Below are 19,367 nucleotides of genomic sequence, written 5' to 3'. Positions count from 1 at the left end.
AAAACGCCGAATTAAGTGGCTAATAAATCTTCATACAAGGTAAAAGGTTAGCAATAAGGAATACAGCACAAATACCCATGACTTGTCTTCAATTTAATTATCATTCTAATGACAAGTAAAGCGCAATTATTGCACCCCTGCATTGGGAAAATCTGTCCCAAGCTTTAAAATTTTGATACTCGAGCAACGCTCTACAGATGAAGAGCACGAACAATCCATTATAAATATAATTTGAACGCTTATACACATAACACATTTTTTTATCGATCGCCACAATTATGAAATTAAATGACCTGGCAAAAGAGGCGTATCAATGCTACATGCAGAATGTGTAACTATATTTTGAACATCATGACCCATTTTTTCCTCTGAGTGTACAGCAACCAGAGAATACAGAGATCCGTTTAATGTTTAATAGTGAGTAAAAAGCACTTAATTTAATGCGAGGGAAAGTGATAAAGAAGAGACATGATTCTGATGACAAGGAAATGAACAACGACTGACACGACATAAAGTTACGTCTCAGGAGAAGTGGAAGGCAGATTTAAACTTATGGAATCACTTCAATGCAAGGCAGTAAAGTTGCAAATATAATTTGCACGGATTATTAAGATAAGTGTAACTGCATTTCAGAAGGCATTAATGATAAAAACTTTTTTTCATACGAGTAATCGTAATTTTATATTTTATATTATCAGTAATGTCCTAATTCAAATTAGACCTGCATTTCTAATTTAATTACATCGATTAATTAATTTACTAATACTAATTAATTAGTAAATGTTCGGAAAATATTAGCTTTTCTTCGAGTTATGAGAAACGATCGATTAATTAGCTGTCATTAGACAGCACTTAGATTTATCTTTTCATCATATTTAGCTCACAAGTAAACTAGTTCTATAATATCCAATGATATATAAGTAACGGGCACATATACAGCATTAAAATATAACGAGCAGTTATTATTTCGTCAATATTTAAGTAATTACATGTTTTGTCCGCATGATGAGTATCTCAGCTTATATTTAAACTATTATTGACTTATTTTTAAGGGCAAAAGATTGATGTTTTGAGAAGCAAACGGCTAGATAAAACGTATTAGGTTTTAATAAACCGAAGTATTAAAACTGAGCCTGCAAATTAATTCGCAAATTATTTCACAAAATTTTATTCATAAGTACTATAAACAATATTCGCGGTAGTGTTTGTACAATGTTTACTTTAATAAAATTATAAACCATTGAAAGTTTTTTCTTGTGGGAGAACTGACTGGAAAACCAGACTCGGTGATTATTGATATTAAGAGGGAAGGGAAATTGAAATATTCTAAAATATATGGTGAGGCATGCAGTTCTACACGGAAATACTTATAAAATAAATAGTGCTATGAAGTCTATAAGGCGGTCCTATCAGGAATTTTGGACAGATTTATAGAATATTTGAATCACTCCCCAATAAACAATAATAATAAATACAATAAACCAACATTAATGAGACTAGATGCTTGACATATATTAGCATTTATTTGATCAACCGAAAGCTTCATTCGTCCAGCACAAAATTGAAATATCTATGTATAAGCCACTACACTATTATTTGTATTAAAAAATGGAAAATCGAAATAGATTTATAAAATTTAGAAATTTCTTAACGAATCATATTTATCACATTTCAGGGAATAACTGTAGCGAACTTTTCACTTGCCTAATTGAAAAATCATTACTAATTTTAAATTGATGAAATTTCGAGAACCAAATACGCGATAACTTCTCAACTTACCCAAGAAACAAAATGTGAAAAAATATCGATAACCACGCAACAATAAGTAAAAATTATATATAAATGTATATACAATATAAAATATAAACACAATAAATAAAAAATAAAATTAATCAAGAGAACAAACATACGCACTAATGCTGGCTATGAATTTCAAAGAACACTTGCTCTTGAGGATCAACTTTAAAATTTTTTTAGAAATTCCTCCAATTTCACTGCACATCATGACAAAATTAAGCAAGCACAAACCTGTTACGATGCATTAAAACTTCATTCGTGAGTTAACATTATGTCCTAATACTGTGAAATTAGTCCAAAACTTCAGGTATCGAGTGACAGGTAAATGCATCTTCCACAATGAGTATCCGAAAACTCTGGCAGAACATAACTCTATACTGATTCTCAAGTTAATATTTTCGAAATAGTCAACTTGAAATGAATCAAATATTTAAAATAAAATCTTTTTATATTGCAAAGCTGTTTTTAGAATCAATGAATATTAGAAGCTTCAACTCCGGCTAGAGATATAACATCACTGATGCAGATTGATGGATCAGTGAACCAAAGTTAATTAAGTGTACAAAACACTGATGCCGGTTAATGTACCAGTAAACAAAAGTTAATTAAGTGCACAAAACACTGATGCCGGTTAAATACACCAGTGAAAAAGTTAATAAACTGCAGGAGGTAAAACCAATGATAAACTACATGAGATAAAACCAAGTAGAGTAAGCGTGTACAGACCAGAGGCAGAGCTCGAGGTAGAGTGTGTAGAGCTGCTTGACGTCGCGTCGGAGGTAGAGCTGCAGCATCGCCATCCCATCCACGACTGCTGCGCCTGACCGGAGATAATACACGTCAGTTAAAATAATTATATAGCGGTTAGTTATAAGTTATTTAGCGCTTTATATTCTAACAATAAATGCTTCTAATTATTGCATTAAATCAAGTGTCAACTGTACAGGGTATGCGAGTTAGTTATGATAATGATTCAGCGCTTTCTATTTCAACAATAAATGTTTCTAATTATTGCTTTAAATAAATGAAAGTGTCAACTATACAGGATATGCGAGTTAGTTATGATAATGATTCAGCGCTTTATATTTCAACAATAAATGCTTCTAATTATTGACTTAAATAAATTAAAGTCTCAACTATATACAGGGGTTAGGTAAAATAAAGGAAACGCCTGACAAATCCACAGAATATATAATGGTATGGTGTAGGTTATTCATATATTAATATATTCAAACAAATTGTGAATTGTTTCCAAATTAATTTGAACCCATTCTTCAGTTAAAACTCCCTCCAGTTCTTTTTAAGACGATGGCGGTGGGAATAGACTTCTGCTTGCATCTCTAAAATTAACAATAAATGCTCGATAATATTCGAGTCTGGAGATTGTGGTGGCCAAATGAGATGCTCAACTTCATTACAATGTTCCTCGTGCCATTTTTAGAGCATTTCTCATTCATGGAAAAAATGCACTATTGTGCTCGGCAGTCCGTTTGTCTGTCCGTCTGTCCGTCCGTCCGTGACTTCACGTTTTCGTCGACGAGAAAAGGCGCTCTCTGTCACTCACTGCAGTGAGTACTGAGTTATATTTTGTAACAATTTCAGCAGTATGGATAGGGGTATTATCAAATCGAAAGATGGCGTTACCCTCTAGAAACAGTGATTGATCATGAACTTGGTCCTCTAAAATTCCTAAATAGTCACGGCTGTTGATTCTTCCATGAATAGAAATCATTGGTTCGCTGAATTTCTAATGAATAGACCGTCGGTGGTGGTGGAATGACTGCCGACACACAATAGTTTTAAACTAGGGATACACATTCCACGGCAAAAAACTAATTTTCTGATTATTCTAATTCCGATTAAAAGTTTTCTATAGAAATCAGATCTGCGCAGCTCTCGGTGGATAGTCTTTGTGGAATCTAAGTTTTGTAGGCGTCCATTTAGGTCTGCAGTAATCGAGGACAGTACCTTTAGAAACGTCAAGCATTCGGGAAGTTTCTGTCACACTAGCACCTATCATACGGGCACCAACAATTTTGCCTATTTGAAAGTCAGAGAGGTTTACCATTTATAGGTTATAGACACAAAATTTACTAAAAAATATCTGTGCAAGAATAAGTATCAATCAGCAGCAACAATAAACAATAAAACATAAAAATATGTCACGTTTTAATTGTTCATAACATGTTCAAAAATCACGATATCAAAATGTTAGGTGTTTACTTGTTTTATCATTTCTTGTATATTTTAATAACATATTAACTTGAAATGATCTTGTGAAAAGGTTCAGAGCAGGTTAGGATGAAGGTCAACGTTTACGAACAAAGACGAGAAATAACAAGCAACAAAAAACTGATAATTAATCTGAAAATTCTTTGTAATATTCATTTTCTGTCGAGTTTTAATTGCGCTTCCGTAACGTTGATTTCAGCTATACAACAAAAAGCGAAATCAAATCTTACGTTAATTTTTCTGGAAGCAACTTGATACGAATTTTCTCTGCAAACTTTCAATTTAAAAATAATGCAGCCTGAAATAAATACTAATGATGAAATCAAGAGTACTCATCTTCAAGTAAAAAGACATTTTTGTTTTGTTCAAACCATAGCAAGATATTTCGAGCCTTTACGTTTTAGGACCTATATAAGCTCAACTGAAGCACACTAATATTGCTTCTCCATCTTCATATTGATATAAACGTAGTCGTTGACTATGCCTAAGTTCTGGGCAAAATGTATTGAACGACCAGAGATCAAATGAGGTACAAATCAAACGAAAAAAATTATTTTCCATTAATTATGGGTTTCTAAGCAGAATTCATTCTTGAAATGGAAATACAAGAATGGCTTTAGATAGGTACTTAAATATTGGGATGTAACTCCGTAGACTTCATCACTCACTATGCTCTATTGCAGACAAGTCCAAGTAGAACCTGACGAGTGTACCGGTAAAAACATAGGTATCTTACGCATCAGAGACGCTGAGTTTCATATTTCAAAGACATTAAATCTTTCAGCGATTGAAGGAATATTTTGCGTACTTTTATCTGCAATTAAACTTTGCATTCGGATAGGAAATTAGCTGAAAGGGTAGGAGAGTTAAAATGTGTAATAGAAATACACAAACGCTCAAATTGAGTGTCAACTTGATAAAGAAAATAGGTGCGTATTAGAAGAGACGATTATCGAGATTTTATCTATTAAAAATATATTTATCCTTAATTCATATATACTTGTTAGACATAAATGGCTCTTGCTATCGTTATTTTTTAGAACGATAGTAAGGAAAAAATAGTAAGTAGTAAGTAAAAAAGAACGGATAGTAAGTAAAAAAGAACGGATAGTAAGTAAAAAAATATAACACAGTACTCACTGCAGTGAGTGACAGAGAGCGCATTTTCTCGTCGACGGAAACGTGAAGTCACGGACGGACAGACAGACGGACGGACGGACATGGCGAGCACAATAGGGCATTTTTTCCATGAATGAGAAAATGCGCTAAAAAGAACTATAGTTCTTTTTCCCATCGTATCCACTTCAGTGCGAATTGTCTGAGACAAGTCGGAACCTGCCACACCAAGATCGCCAGAAAAAATTCATGTAATCCAACCACGAAAAACCTTACGCCGCTTTAATTCCAACTTAGAGTCAAACTTGTCCCGTAATGACGTCGCTGAGGTCCTGTAACACACTAAGGCAATTTTTTTAGCCGTGGCTTGTACCGAGTGAAAATTTACAGAAGCGGCAGCTTCCGATTTGGACTACCAGAAGCTGGGGCGACTCTAAATTTTGTTACCCAGTGAAAATTTACAGACGCGGCAGCTTCTGATTTGAATTACCAGAAGCTGGGGCGACTCTTAAATTTTGTTAGGATTATGGCCAGTTCAACTTTTATATGGCTGTAATTAAGAAAAATGTAAAAAATATATTTCTATACTTCTAGATAAATATTTATATATTCTTCTATATAATATATAAAGTATATTTTTATCTATAATATAAATAGAAATATACTCTATATATTTCTATCTATAATTCGAAAAGAAATGCAAATTTAGACGACAGCAAAACGAGAGAATGAAAATTAATGGTTATGGTCATAAACTTTGGAAACTTGATCCATATTTATTCTCTTCTGAATTGTTATCAGTAAAGTAGAATAATTGGAACATAATTATAAATGAACCAATAATTAATTGAATCAGGCATTAACAATACAAAATGTTTAACGCGAACTTTTCCAAACCGTATGAAGGACAAACGAACGGAACTATAGGTCAAACCAAATTATTGAATGATTAATGCCGTTTTCATTCATTAAATGGTTCATTTTACGCTACATGTAGTCACATACCAACAACAATAATGTATCAAAACTTACTTTAAAACCCAGAATCCCCAAAGACTGCACGTTCTGTTTAGCACATAATTATAACTTTTTGCGCTTTATTACACATCATTTGGGTTGTCTCGAGAAAATGTCTCAGGGCGGACAGCTTTCGTTCTTTGCGGCTCGATCGCACACCATCAAATCGCTTATAAAATCTACCATCAAAATACAGATAGCTGAAGCATGTTGTATTGATGCTGTATATTAAATTCAGACAACTAAAGCATGTTGTATTGATACCGTGGATTAAATTCAGATAGCTTAAGCATGTTGTATTGATATTTTATATTAAATTCGGACAGTTAAAGCATGTTGTATTGATGCCGGGGATTAAATTCAGAGAGCTAAAGCATACTGTATTGATGCTGTATATTAAATTCAGATATCTAAAGCATGTTGTATCGATGCTTTATATTAAATTCAGATAGTTAAAGCATTTTCAAATGATGCAGTTCTAAAGCATGTTGTATTAATGCAGTGGATTAAATTCAGACAGTTAAAGCAAGTTCTTGATGCCGGGATTAAGGCTTCATAAAGTGCTTCATGCTCAAGGGAAAGGAAAGTAATCGCGTACTTTATTATTCACAGCGATCGGATATTGCGGGACATCTTCAGGGATATTATTAACGAGCTTATGCTGGAGCTGCACGGGAGCTCGTCCAATCATTTTCAGAAGGGGACACGCGGATAGTCTGAATATTATATAGTATTATTTATATAATATATAATATTACAATTTTTATAATATATATTATATAATATAATAATTTTTATAATATTATGTAATTTAGCAAACAGCAATTATGATAATTACATAAATGGTACCATCACAGTGATGAATTTCAACAAATTGAATTTATGGTATTATTGTTTAAACTGAACACAATATTTTAGAGAAACAGTTCACTACGGAACTCGTATTTAAGAACAAATATACCACGATAGATTCGAGAATTACTTTCGTAATCTCCTTACATAATCCGCTCACTCTGTAGTTCCCTATTAAGTCATTAAGCAGCTAAACTCCCTTTACAGATTGCACATATCATACGTGGTGTCACTAATAACAACAAATAAAATACACTACACGTTGTAATAATACGAATACGTTGTAATAATTATTAATATAATAATATAATACAAATATAATGATAATACAAATTATAATAATACAAATACGTTGTTATAAGTGACACTTCATGTATCACTAATAACAACGAACAAAATATGAGCAAAAATATGGTAAATAAAATTGCTGTAGTACGGCCGCTGCAATATTCGCCAATCGATATTACAATAAAAATGTACAGTACAAAAGTTGAACAGTTCAATTTCTCACCGGCATAAAATCCCCAGGAACTCTGCGTTGCGGAAAGTTTACCATTTAGAATCAACAAACATGAAAACATTTACAAATCCGCTGAACAGCAGGGCCGTTTGAATCTTGACCGTTTCAACCTTCCTTACGGAAGGTTGAAACGGCAAAAATCGCAAATATTCTGTGCCAGACCAACACTCGCAAATATTCTGTGAAAGTTTATGAATATATTTCATATGCATGCATAGTCGATTCTCACCCAATCGCTTTGAAATTTCAAGCTATCATGAATATGCACATGATCACGCATGCCGCGGAGAGTCGGGATTAACCTTTACGCAGAGAGAGATTAGCACTAAGCCAGTAGGCAATTATACAAATGCAAACGAATTGACGCAGTTGCGAGATGATGTCCTATTGCACAGGCTTGTTTTGCATGGGCTTGGCAAACGCGTTGTAAAAGCACTGCTTCAAATTCGTTATGATGTGATATTAATATGGATTTGAACCAGGCTTCACAAAAGCACTGTAAACTCAAGTGTATCAAAACTTGTTAAGGTGCAATAAAAATTTGGAGCACTGTGCAAAAAAGCAGCAAACTCATTAAGGTGCAATAAGAATAAGGAGCACTGTGCAAAAATGTCAGAAAACTCATTAAGGTACAACAGAAATATGAAGCACTGTACAAGAAAAAAACAGAAAACTCGTTAAGGTGCAATAAAAATAAGGAGCACTGTGCAAAAAAAGGCCATAAAACTAGTTAATGTGAAATAAAAATATAAAGCACTGTGCAAAAAGAGGCAGAAAACTCGTTAAGGTGCAATTCAGATGTCGATTTGAAAGAGGTCAGGTCAAAGCATTGTAAGCGATCCTGAAGCCTACTCGTTAGAGTGCCATACAAATATGGATTGAAAGAGGCTTCGAACAATTAGTTTGTAATGGATAAACTCTTCAAAAACAGAAGCTGTCAACACCACTTCCAGCATGCATGGAATATGTCTCTCTCTTTTTTATCCATCATTTCCCTATAGGCTATCAATTATAGGTCCACGTTCATTAGGCTTACCATAAACTGATGAATAATTTTATAAACCGTAATTGCGATAACAGGAGCATGCGGGCGCGAGAAGGCTACGGTCATATGTTATATTGACTTGCTATAGTCAGTCCGTGCTCGGTTCTGGAAACACTTTTAATAAGACACACTGCCATGCAGTACTGGTCAATAACAGTGAGGACTATCATGAAAACAGTTAAAATTGATTCCTATGCAAATTTTAAATGGGAGCTTCTGGCTACCGTCAGTTGATAACAACACCAGCGAAGTGTACAATTTCGGTTTAAAAATTTACTGAAATCAAAATGTTATTTGAAATATTTTAAGTACAAAATATTAAATTTTATCGTTGAATAAATCTAGGTTATCACTTAATAAATTCAAATAGGTTAGGTACGAACAATTATACTATTTTTCTATGTTCCATGCTAGCCATTTTTTTTTCTTCAAATTTTGACATTTGTCGTTTGTTGCAATACCGAAAAATTATTTAAAATATAATCAACAAGGCAAAACCACCGACGTGTAAGACGTCTGAGCAAGGAAGTAGCTCAAGTAGCTCAAGTAGTAACGTCTCTGTTATTTAAAGTCAGATTTATAAATGTAAAAACCATGTTAAAGTTTAAAACAACGAAAAAAATAAAGAAGTTTACACATTTTTTTTTAAGTTTACACAGTCGTAAAATTAACTATCGCAACCGAAAGCGCAAGTACATTGAATGAGATTTTTATTTGCAAGATATGCTACATGTACTGTACCTCCTACCCTAAAAAATATAACTCAGTACTCACTGCAGTGAGTGACAGAGAGCGCATTTTCTCGTCGACGAAAACGTGAAGTCACGGACAGACGGACGGACGGACGGCAAAATAGCGCCTTTCTTCTATAAATGAGAAAATGCGCTAAGAAGAGGAGATGACAATATATAAAAACCCAGCATTTATTGCCTCTTGTTCAGTAAGTTTGTCACGCTAAACTTAGATCGGCAGCGAAGACAAACGACGAATGAGAGCTGCAAAAATCTTTACAGTAGAAACACAGTATTATACAGAAACACAGTATTATACAGAAACACAGTATTATACAGAAACACAGTATACACTCAGAAAAGCGAGTGGGTCAAGGTGTCCAAATATGTACACACTTTTTGCACGTTGCAGTGATACGCTCTTTTGCAGGGCACAACAGGATCAAGATATCACACACGTGGGCAAGAATTATATCACTATTTTAACAAAGTTTCTCTATTTTTAGCGCATTTCTCATTTATTGAAAAAATGCCCTATTGTGTTCGTCATATCCGTCTGTCTGACCGTCTGTCCGTCTGTCAGTGACTTCACGTTTTCGTCGACGAGTAAATGCGCTCTCTGTCACTCACTGCAGTGAGTACTGAGTTATATATTTTTGTATGTATGAACATAAAATAATTGAAATAGAGACCAAACGAGGGACTCGTGTTTGCAAAACGTAACTTTAAAATACCAGGAACTGTTATAATAAAAACAAAATTATTCGTGTGCTTTAGAAAAATAAATTCGTAAGTATGACGAAATGAGCTTTTTAATGCTAGGTTAGGGAAACGACAATAAGTTGTGCGATTATTATGCTAAAATTATTACATTTGTAGTATTATTATTATTACAATTAATAAATTTCTACAACAATAAAATTATTGTTGTAGAAATTTGGACTTATGTTCGATGTCGGTTAAGATAAATTACCGTTCGTTTACAAGCTGTACTAGACAAACACATATAGAAAAAATATAACTCGGTACTAGCTGCAGTGAGTGACAGAGAGCGCGTTTTCTCGTCGACGAAAACGTGGTCATGGACAGACAGACGGACGGTCGGACGGACGGACATGACGAGCACAATAGCACCTTTTTTACATGAAAAAATGCGCTAATGAGTAGGTATTAAAATAAAGTTTGAAAAATATTTGGAGATTTAAACATCAAATAACATATGATAAAAATTTTAAACCTTCAGAAATAAATTTGATCTTCAATATAAGAGTACATATAGTGTTAAATTAACTGACGATTCAGTAAAAAATCTTCAACATTGATATAACTTGAGTTCATCAGTTTATGAAAATATTGTAAAGCGCATAATTATCAAGAAATTTCGCTTGTTGAAATTAGAGTACTTTTGACAAATAATCATCCCATTGTAATAAATACTTTGGTATCAGTAAGCTGAATTTATGCCTTAAAGTAATCCCACAATACTCGGAATTTTAAACCTCAACACCAGAGTAGCCTATTGATAGCCATTCATGACCGGAGTATAAAAAGTGAAATTTTGCATCGGCAAAACCACGCGAGCAAAATCACAACAAAAAAATCTTCGGCATAAAAACACTCTTGAAAAATGCAAACCATAGAAGCCGTCCTCTAAGCTTTTGAAGCCTCGATGCTTTGTGTGCAAAACCTGACAAAAAAAACCTGACAAAAGACGCACGTTGCATTCAACGGATGCCCGACCTTTGAAAACCCACGCTGTATCCAGAACATAAAATATAGGGGAATGAGCTGTTGAAGGAGCTGTGTTTATAGCGCATTTTCTCATTTATGGATAAAAATATATAACTCCGTACTCACTGCACCTGCAGTGAGTGACAGAGAGCGCATTTTCTCGTCGACGAAAACGTAAAGTCACGGACGGACGGACGGACAGACAGACGGACGGACACGACGAGCACAATAGCGCCTTTTTTCCATAAATGAGAAAATTCACTAAAAAGGCGCTATTGTGCTCGTCATGTCTGTCCGTCTGTCTGTTTGTGCATGCATCCGTCCGTCTGTCCGTGACTTCACGTTTTCGTCGACGAAAAAATGCGCTCTCTGTCATCTCACTGCAGTGAGTACTGAGTTATATTTTTTCCTAATAAGAGCATAAGAAGCAAGATGCGAATGATTATTCATCTCTTAAGAAAAGAAAAAAAACAATGTTGAAGATGGTTGACGGTATTTAAAATAATACTAACGGTAGATGAATGAATTACAAGAAGGAGAAGAAACACAAGCGAGAAAACCGAAAAAAGTAAGGAAGAATTTCGTGGCTGCATGTTACTAATTATTAATTATACTCATAATACACAAAAATATAACTCAGTACTCACTGCAGTATAAGTGACAGAGAGCGCATTTTCTCAAAATCGACGAAAACGTGAAGTCACGGACAGACGGACGGAAATGACGAGCACAATATCGCCTTTTTTCCATAAATGAGAAAATGCTCTAAAAATCAAGTGACAAAAGCTAATTAATGAATGCTTCACAAAATCACATAATGCATGCCTGCACAAAAATACTAGCCTAAAATTTGGGGCACTTGCAGATAAAATATCGTCCAAAACAAAAATTTGGGCATCGGAGCCCCTATAAAACTCTAACTTTATGAACGAATTCAGAGTTGAACTGTCTAGGAATTTCTTAAATTTAGGTTTCGCGATCAAATTCGCCCCTTAATTGTACCATTGCTTGACTGTTGAGTCAATTCCCCTTTGAAATTTGAGCATAAAATAAACTAGATTTTTAAGAAAAGCAGCACGTGTGTGTCGGGAAAAATTAGCATTTATTAGCAGTTATCAGCAGAAGACAACATAAACATTCTTACCAATTCGAAACAACTCTGTTAATTAACGTAGGAGTTAACAATACGAAAGCGATATTCAAATTTTCGTTAAAGAAAAATGTAAGAATTTCTCCAGGTAATAGAAGCCTTCAAAAACAAGCACAGCTTTCAGGAGGGCATTGAAGTTCGGAATCCACACTCGCAAACATAAATTTTCGTCTAAGAAAATTTTACCAATTATATATTATTTCGGTAAACTTCAATTTGGAAACGTTCGACGTCTCGGTAGCAAAGTTGAACTCTTGGAAACAGGTCATTTCAAAGGTGATAGACTCGACAGTCAAGCAAGAATACAAGGGGTCGAATCAATTGGATCTCAAAACCAAAATTGGAGAATTCCTAGACAGTTCAACTCGAAATTTGTTCGCGAAGAAATTTGTCCCGTCTTCATCCTCAATTTGTAGAGAAGTATATCACAGTTAAAGAGTTACACTGACATTCACAGCGCTGCGATACCTTAAGGAACCATGTTTGGCTGACACTTTAAAATCTCTTGAACAAATAAAGAATATATAAAATAAAAACAAATATAAATAAAAAGTTTATACAATACTTTTTCGAATTTATTTATAAAATTTTGAGAATGAATCATAAGGTAACATCCAGTAACAGGCTGACGTATTTATACAGGTAGAGAATCCTTACCTAACACTACATACCCTTTAGATCCGAGATGAGCAATGCAGTCTTCAGCTCATCACAAAAGAATAGAGCATGAAGGAATAAATAGAACATGGTCGCACATCGCTTAATCAAATAGAGTGCTTTAAAATGATTTATTCTTAGAATTTTTGAATCTTGCTTCCACCCAACGAGATAAAGACGGTTGGGACCTTCTCCAATTCAATTCCATCGCCTAGACGAGAAAATTAATTTGAAATCCCAAGGAAGAGCGAGCGGATCGTGTCTGAGTCTCGTTCGTTCCGAGACGAGAGATTGCCACGGACGATAAAATGCGACATTGCCAGCGATCGATTCTCAGGCAGTCAGACAACGTTCGGTAATTAGAAGTCCACAAAATTGCCTTCCACGCAAGTGTTTTATGGGTCCACTAACGCAAACTTTTAGGCCGTCAACGGGCAAAGTGGCATCGGCTTAGCGAAATTTTACGAGCTAAAATCAGTTTACGCGGCCGATGTTCGGAGCTAATCCCTGTCTGGGAAGGTCTCGCTAGAAAATAAGAATTCATGGCGATTTTCCGGGAAGAAATTAGAAAATTTGTCATTGAAGTTCTCTCGCAGGATGAGATGAAATTATAATCGAATGCTAAGATTCCGCTCTTCTTAATAATCCATGAAAAGGCACTTAAATTGGGCTACGTTACGGAGAAATAAAATTTAGCAACCATCGATAAATTATTGCCAAATGGAATGAATTAAATGATAATTGCTCTACAGTTGCATTTCCGGCCTCATTTAATTTTACAGGATTACTTCAAAATCTTTTAGGTAGTTTTCTTAACGAGACTAGATTAATTTATTTAATTTTTCATAACAGTCAATCTATCTTCCTCAAACTAATTCGAGGATTAAAGCACAGAATAAAAACAATTACTTATCTTTATTTCTGCGGTGTAATAGTTCAGCCTGAAATAATTGATCACCGCAATGTAAAAGCGTTCAGATTAGTTTTAATGAAAACAAAATATCTCAAAATCGTACGCCGGTGTGACAGTCTCAGGAACATGCAATTTCATTTCTGAGAATTAAAAAAAAGCTCAAAGCATCTCTTAATGGTTGACTGATAACAGCAAAATCCCCTTCGATCAATTTATAAAAACCTAAACGAATAAATTAGATTTAAGGAGAATGGAACCATTAAGAGTCTGAGTCTACTGCATGTTACTGAGAGGATGCCTTTCGAAAACCAGTCAAAAATCGTCGGCTTTCGCCACCGAAGCCTCTCACGACACATCGTTAATCACAAATACTTTCGAGCTTCGTCGCTGTCGCAAAAATATCGACATTCTTGCTCCGGTCACAAGAATGAGGTAGCCAATCTACAGAAAACGTTGCTATACTCAGGTTGCTACACTCAATATACTCAGGAAAACTCAGGTTGCTACACTCAATAGTTTACGTATAATTTAAGTTGAAGTTATGTTCCCGGAGAGTGACATACGGCGGTAGAGGGTTAAGACAAGCCAAGCATAAACATCCCCACATCCACAGGAACAGCATACCAGGTTCGTATTAAACTGTACAGCATAACACATTTATTATTTTTGCCTAATAACTCGATCATAATTATTAAATTAAACATTAATTTAAAATAAAAATTAAACAAATTACAGACCTTCAATACCTCGCATTTATTCTTCGAAGCGGCAATCAACGTCTCAGGTAGCTTAGCCTTAAAACTATGAAAGTCAGAACGAAAATGATGACCAAGTACGAACATGCATTAATTGGGAAGGCAAGTGTGTATGCCGCGCGAAGTGTAAACACGTTGACCATGACTCACAGACGAAAACAATTAGTTTAGTCGACGAGACACTTGTTTAATTCACGAGGCAACACAGATGGAAATCATCAGTGTATACAGGACCTAATTACCAGGACATAAAATACCCTTTATCATTTCACTCTGGAAGGCAACTGAGAGGAAACCTATTGAGCGAGCAATCTTTGTATAAATAAATCAAGAGTTAAACTGATTGAGTTAAACTTTTACCATGAATTGTAGCAATAGTAATCGGGTGCTAATGTAAAATAACCCAGAGAACAATGCCTTTAATCCAATGTAACATAATCCAAGACCCAAGTCAGCTAGACAACGCAGCTTCTCAGTCGACGCTACTTTTATTTCCAGCAAACAAGTCCATGTTCCTGGAAGTCACTGAAACAATCTTCTTAAGGTCAGAAGTCTTTGCCAAACAAGCCCATGAGCCAACAATCTCGTGACAACAATAGCGAGAGAGGGAGCGAGTAGATTACGGTCTTATAAAGACTCGTATCTAGGAAGAAAAAAGTGGCAGACAATTAGAAGCTTTCTCAGGCGCAACTGACAACCTGTTGCGAGGAAAGGTGGCAGCGGGAACAGGTCTCCTCTATATGTCAGGTTTATTGACGACACAGAGCTGACAAATGGCAACTGCTCAGTCATAACAAACTCAGCGCGCTAGTTGAGCCAGGCTACCGACCACAGGAATATTTTTACAAGAATGTTTTTATTTAATGGTAACTTTTACGGGATTCTCTGAGGCAGAATTTCATCGGCGCCACGAATTGGCGATTCTCTTTTACATATATTTAAGACCTGTTGTATGTGGCTCTATCCTACATAATTAAATTTAGGTGCAATGATCTGATGTTAAACGACCTTTGCATGGGCATATGATGAAACTTGGGATGATGTTGCTTCATTGGTACCATGCGAGCTGCATGCTTACGTTGCACCATTGATACGATGAAAAACATAGGTTTATGCTTCATCTGTACCAATAAAAAATTTTTCAACAGGACCACATGCAGCATCGGTATGTTTCTTCATTGGTAACACAAAGGCGATTTACGGGTTTCTTCATCGGTACAACGAAGCGATTTTCATTAATATAGCGAGCAATATGAGTAACTACTCATCATCTACGTATATACTACGTTTCATCATCAGTATACGACGAGTAACATAGGAAAACGTCGAACAAAATTGGCACATGTTTTTTCATCGGCACCACGAATTGGCGATTCTCTTTTACATATATTCAAGACCTGTTGTATGAGGTTCTATCCCACTAAAATTAAATTTAGGTGCAATGTTCCGATGTTAAACGAGTTAATTGGAATTTCAAATTCAGGTCACTAAACAATTAGAACTGAACTCATTGAAGACGAATTTGAATTTTAAAAGAGTTATTAAACATTTATTTGAACGGGAAATTTCTTATTCATCCTTCTACACTCGAGTAGAATGTTAACTTTGGATCAATCATAAAATTTTGAGCTAAGAACATGAGAATAATACATTTACAATCTATAAAAAAATCTTCGGAAGTCCATTCCCGATATTTTAGTAACCATGCCTTGCGCGGTGACCCGGAACGCTATTGGAATAATAAATATCGAGCGATCGAGTGGCAGTAAAATGCCTTTCAATAGTCGAGCCCCCGAGACGATTTCCATTGAATATATTCACAGGAATATTTTTATTATGGTAACTTTTACGGGATTCTCTAAGGCGGAATTTCCTCTGGGATATTCAGAGGAAAACTCATTTGACTGGAATTTGGGGAGCTCGGAGTGGCAGCTTTCCGCACTAGTTCTTGTGTACACGAAATAAAATCGGCCTTGTCGGAAAAAGCTGCTCAGCTATTGTTCCTTTCGCATCATCGGTTCAGCACTGAAAGCCGGGAACATTTTTTTAAATAAAGGCAGTCGTCAATAAGCTGTAGCAAATAAAGCGTATTGAATACAAATCTATATTTTATTTTAGTATCTAATAATCGTGTAAATTATTCGAACATTTCACATAAGATTAACAGATATCAACGTAATGAACTACTCGGTTAGACTGCAGTCACGGGAAGAGCAACAAAAAACGCCGCGTTAAACTAGTAATTCGGATTCCTTAAGAATATCGCGATAAACTACAAACTTCAAAACAACACAAGTCAATCACAACGACTCAAAAACACAAAGAAAACTAGAAAGTCCTCTTGAATTCGTTGCGATCTCCATAGAATATCTCTCTTGAATATTTTTCCACAAATTATCAGCAGCAGTACCTAGTGTGAGAGAAACACCAACAATTCAGATACCTCGGGTACATTAATCAAAGAATTCCAAATAATATCGTTCAACTGTTCTCCATTACAGCTTCTTCATGTTTTTTTTTCTTATGCCTTCTATGCAGAAGCTAATAAGTCAATATAAAATTGATCTTCTGACGATTGGCGAACAGCGTTGGGGATTGTATTGTGAAGTATCAGGTTGTTGATGACTTTTGTCGATGATACGTCAGGTTGTCTCGATGGCTTATGGGATATTCGCGAATTTGCTGATTCAAGGGTTTATTGCAGCTGAAGACCGAGTTGCGTTCAGTTAGTTTCGAATAATGAGCATCAAGAGAAACTTCGCTAGCGAATGTAAAGGGATAAAAGTTCACAATGTTCCAGAAAGTGCAAGTTTCATTTCGATTGACAAGAAAAGAGCTTCCTAGTATTCCATTTTAGTTTAAAAGAAATTAAGCTTCCTAGTATTTCATTTTAGTTGAAAGGAAAGTGAGTTTCCAAGTATTTCATTTTAGTTTAAAATAAAGTAGGTACGTTTTATAGTATTTCATTTTGATCAGATGAACTTCCCAAGAAATTGTTGCAATACCAAACAACTGTTTTTATTATCTTGTATTGCACACCACGAACGCTTAATAAAGTGAGCATCGCCAGCTTAGCACAGTGCGGCACCAGCACCGAAAATCCTGCATTGTTGATTGGATCGCAAGATTAAAAAGATAAATTCCAAGAGAGGCGTTAGAACCTCTCCAGTAAGGCAGGTATGCGGTCATGTTCTGAAGTGCTGAGCAAGTAAGAGTGAGCATTGGATAGATTGGTCGTGCATGAAAAGGGATTTATCAATATTCCGTTTATCAATTTCAACATAGTTTGTTATATTATATTACAAAACATAGTTATTATAGTCTATCAATTTCACTGCTTATTTCAACAGAGGCTCTCTGCATGTGCAATTGTACGTGCGAAGGGCAGCGTAACAAATCGTATTTTGTAACAAATTACGAAAAGATTATTAAGATGTGCACCGTGCAGTGTCGAGAGTACCGTTTCAACGTACTCAGACGTTCCTTGCCGAATACCATTGCTTGTAGGCGTATAGCGACTTAGTGCCGATTCCTATTGTGAAGTCTCGAGGCATTGAGGTCTCTAATGGAGGCCTGAAGCAACTAATTCGTGAGCTCAAATTCTCTAATATCGCATAAACTCGAGCGGGAGATGTAGGGGCAGTAGTCCGTAACTCATAGATGGACATGAAAGTCCTAATTCAAGAGTTTGGGGCCGTTATCAGCGTTCACAAGCAATTCTGGCTTCACTTTTTTGAATCTTTAATATATTTATTGAATTATTAATAGAATTATACTCGAAATCGAAAAGCCAAGAAAACCTCTTGACGAGATTTATCAAAAACTTGGCAAAGAGAACTGTTTTTTTTTTTCAAATCATACACCAAATTCCAAGTCAGTACAGAGAGATCGTCGCACGCAGGAATGTGCCCGCGCCAATTCCGATATGCGGACATCACGAGGCGCACAATTGCTCGGTCCTACAGACGAATATATTCAGGAGCAGACAGTGAGGATGGTTGTTCCAGTTCTGGCTTTGTAGTGTTGAAATAGCTAAGGAACAAAACTTTCTATATTTTTTAATCTGAATAGCTCATTCAATTCTCTTTTCAATTTACCATCCACTAGAAAAAAACGAGTACCGAGTTCAACCAATACCAATTTAGAAGTGAGCGAGATCAGATCAATAGTGCCATCACGCAATTGGAACTAAATTTAAGAACGCACTACCCATCATTTCATCCGTCTAATTCCCAGTAAAATTCGGAGACGCGAAATTTATATCTAATATGAAATGAAAACAGAATACGCTGAGACAAACGCTTCCATCGAAAAAAAACGTGTGCTTCTGCAGGTTCTTCATTTTCCGACCTTTTACTTCACGCATTTCGGCGAGTTGTGATTCAATGAAGTACAAACAATTCATTATTAGAAATGAGCGAGAACATGTCAACGATGTCATCACGCAACTAACATGTCAACGATGTCATCCGCAACTACGGCAGCGCTGCCGTAGGCCACAAATTTTACTCTTAAATAAGCCCTGGAGCCAACGCCTAGCTTCACCATGCATTAAATTCACTCAGAAGTAGAAGCCGCAGACTACGCTTGAACTCCGTAATCCAGACAAGCGACACACTGCCGAAAGATAATAGCGCCGTATAAGGGTATTCAGCCAATGCTTTTAAGCATGCTCGCTCGCTCATAAGCAGGCAGTGCCCCATCCGGCCTAACCTCTTCTGGCCTAACCTATATTCACGCTGTCCCGGCTCACATCTTTCTTGCAGCCAATGACTGGCTCTCCCAGCACACTCGAGCCCCCTTTCTAACTTCTTGCAGCCAATGAGGTTAGGTTAGGTCCGCTCAGGTTTG

At 35.7% G+C, this 19,367-nt stretch overlaps 1 protein-coding gene across 1 annotated transcript in view; it reads right to left on the bottom strand.

The window, feature by feature from the left end:
• Positions 1-19,367, bottom strand: part of LOC108676438 (calcium uniporter protein, mitochondrial-like) — a 104,837-nt gene that overhangs the window by 40,348 nt on the left and 45,122 nt on the right. The window contains exon 2 of the mRNA XM_018164509.2: positions 2,524-2,617. Coding sequence (XP_018019998.1) covers positions 2,524-2,617 — 94 coding nt within the window. The remainder of the gene's footprint in view (positions 1-2,523; positions 2,618-19,367) is intronic.

Source organism: Hyalella azteca, unplaced genomic scaffold (genome assembly GCF_000764305.2).
Source record: "Hyalella azteca isolate HAZT.00-mixed unplaced genomic scaffold, Hazt_2.0.2 contig9217, whole genome shotgun sequence".
NCBI lineage: Eukaryota > Metazoa > Arthropoda > Malacostraca > Amphipoda > Hyalellidae > Hyalella > Hyalella azteca.
This window is presented reverse-complemented; position numbering and strand designations above follow the sequence as displayed.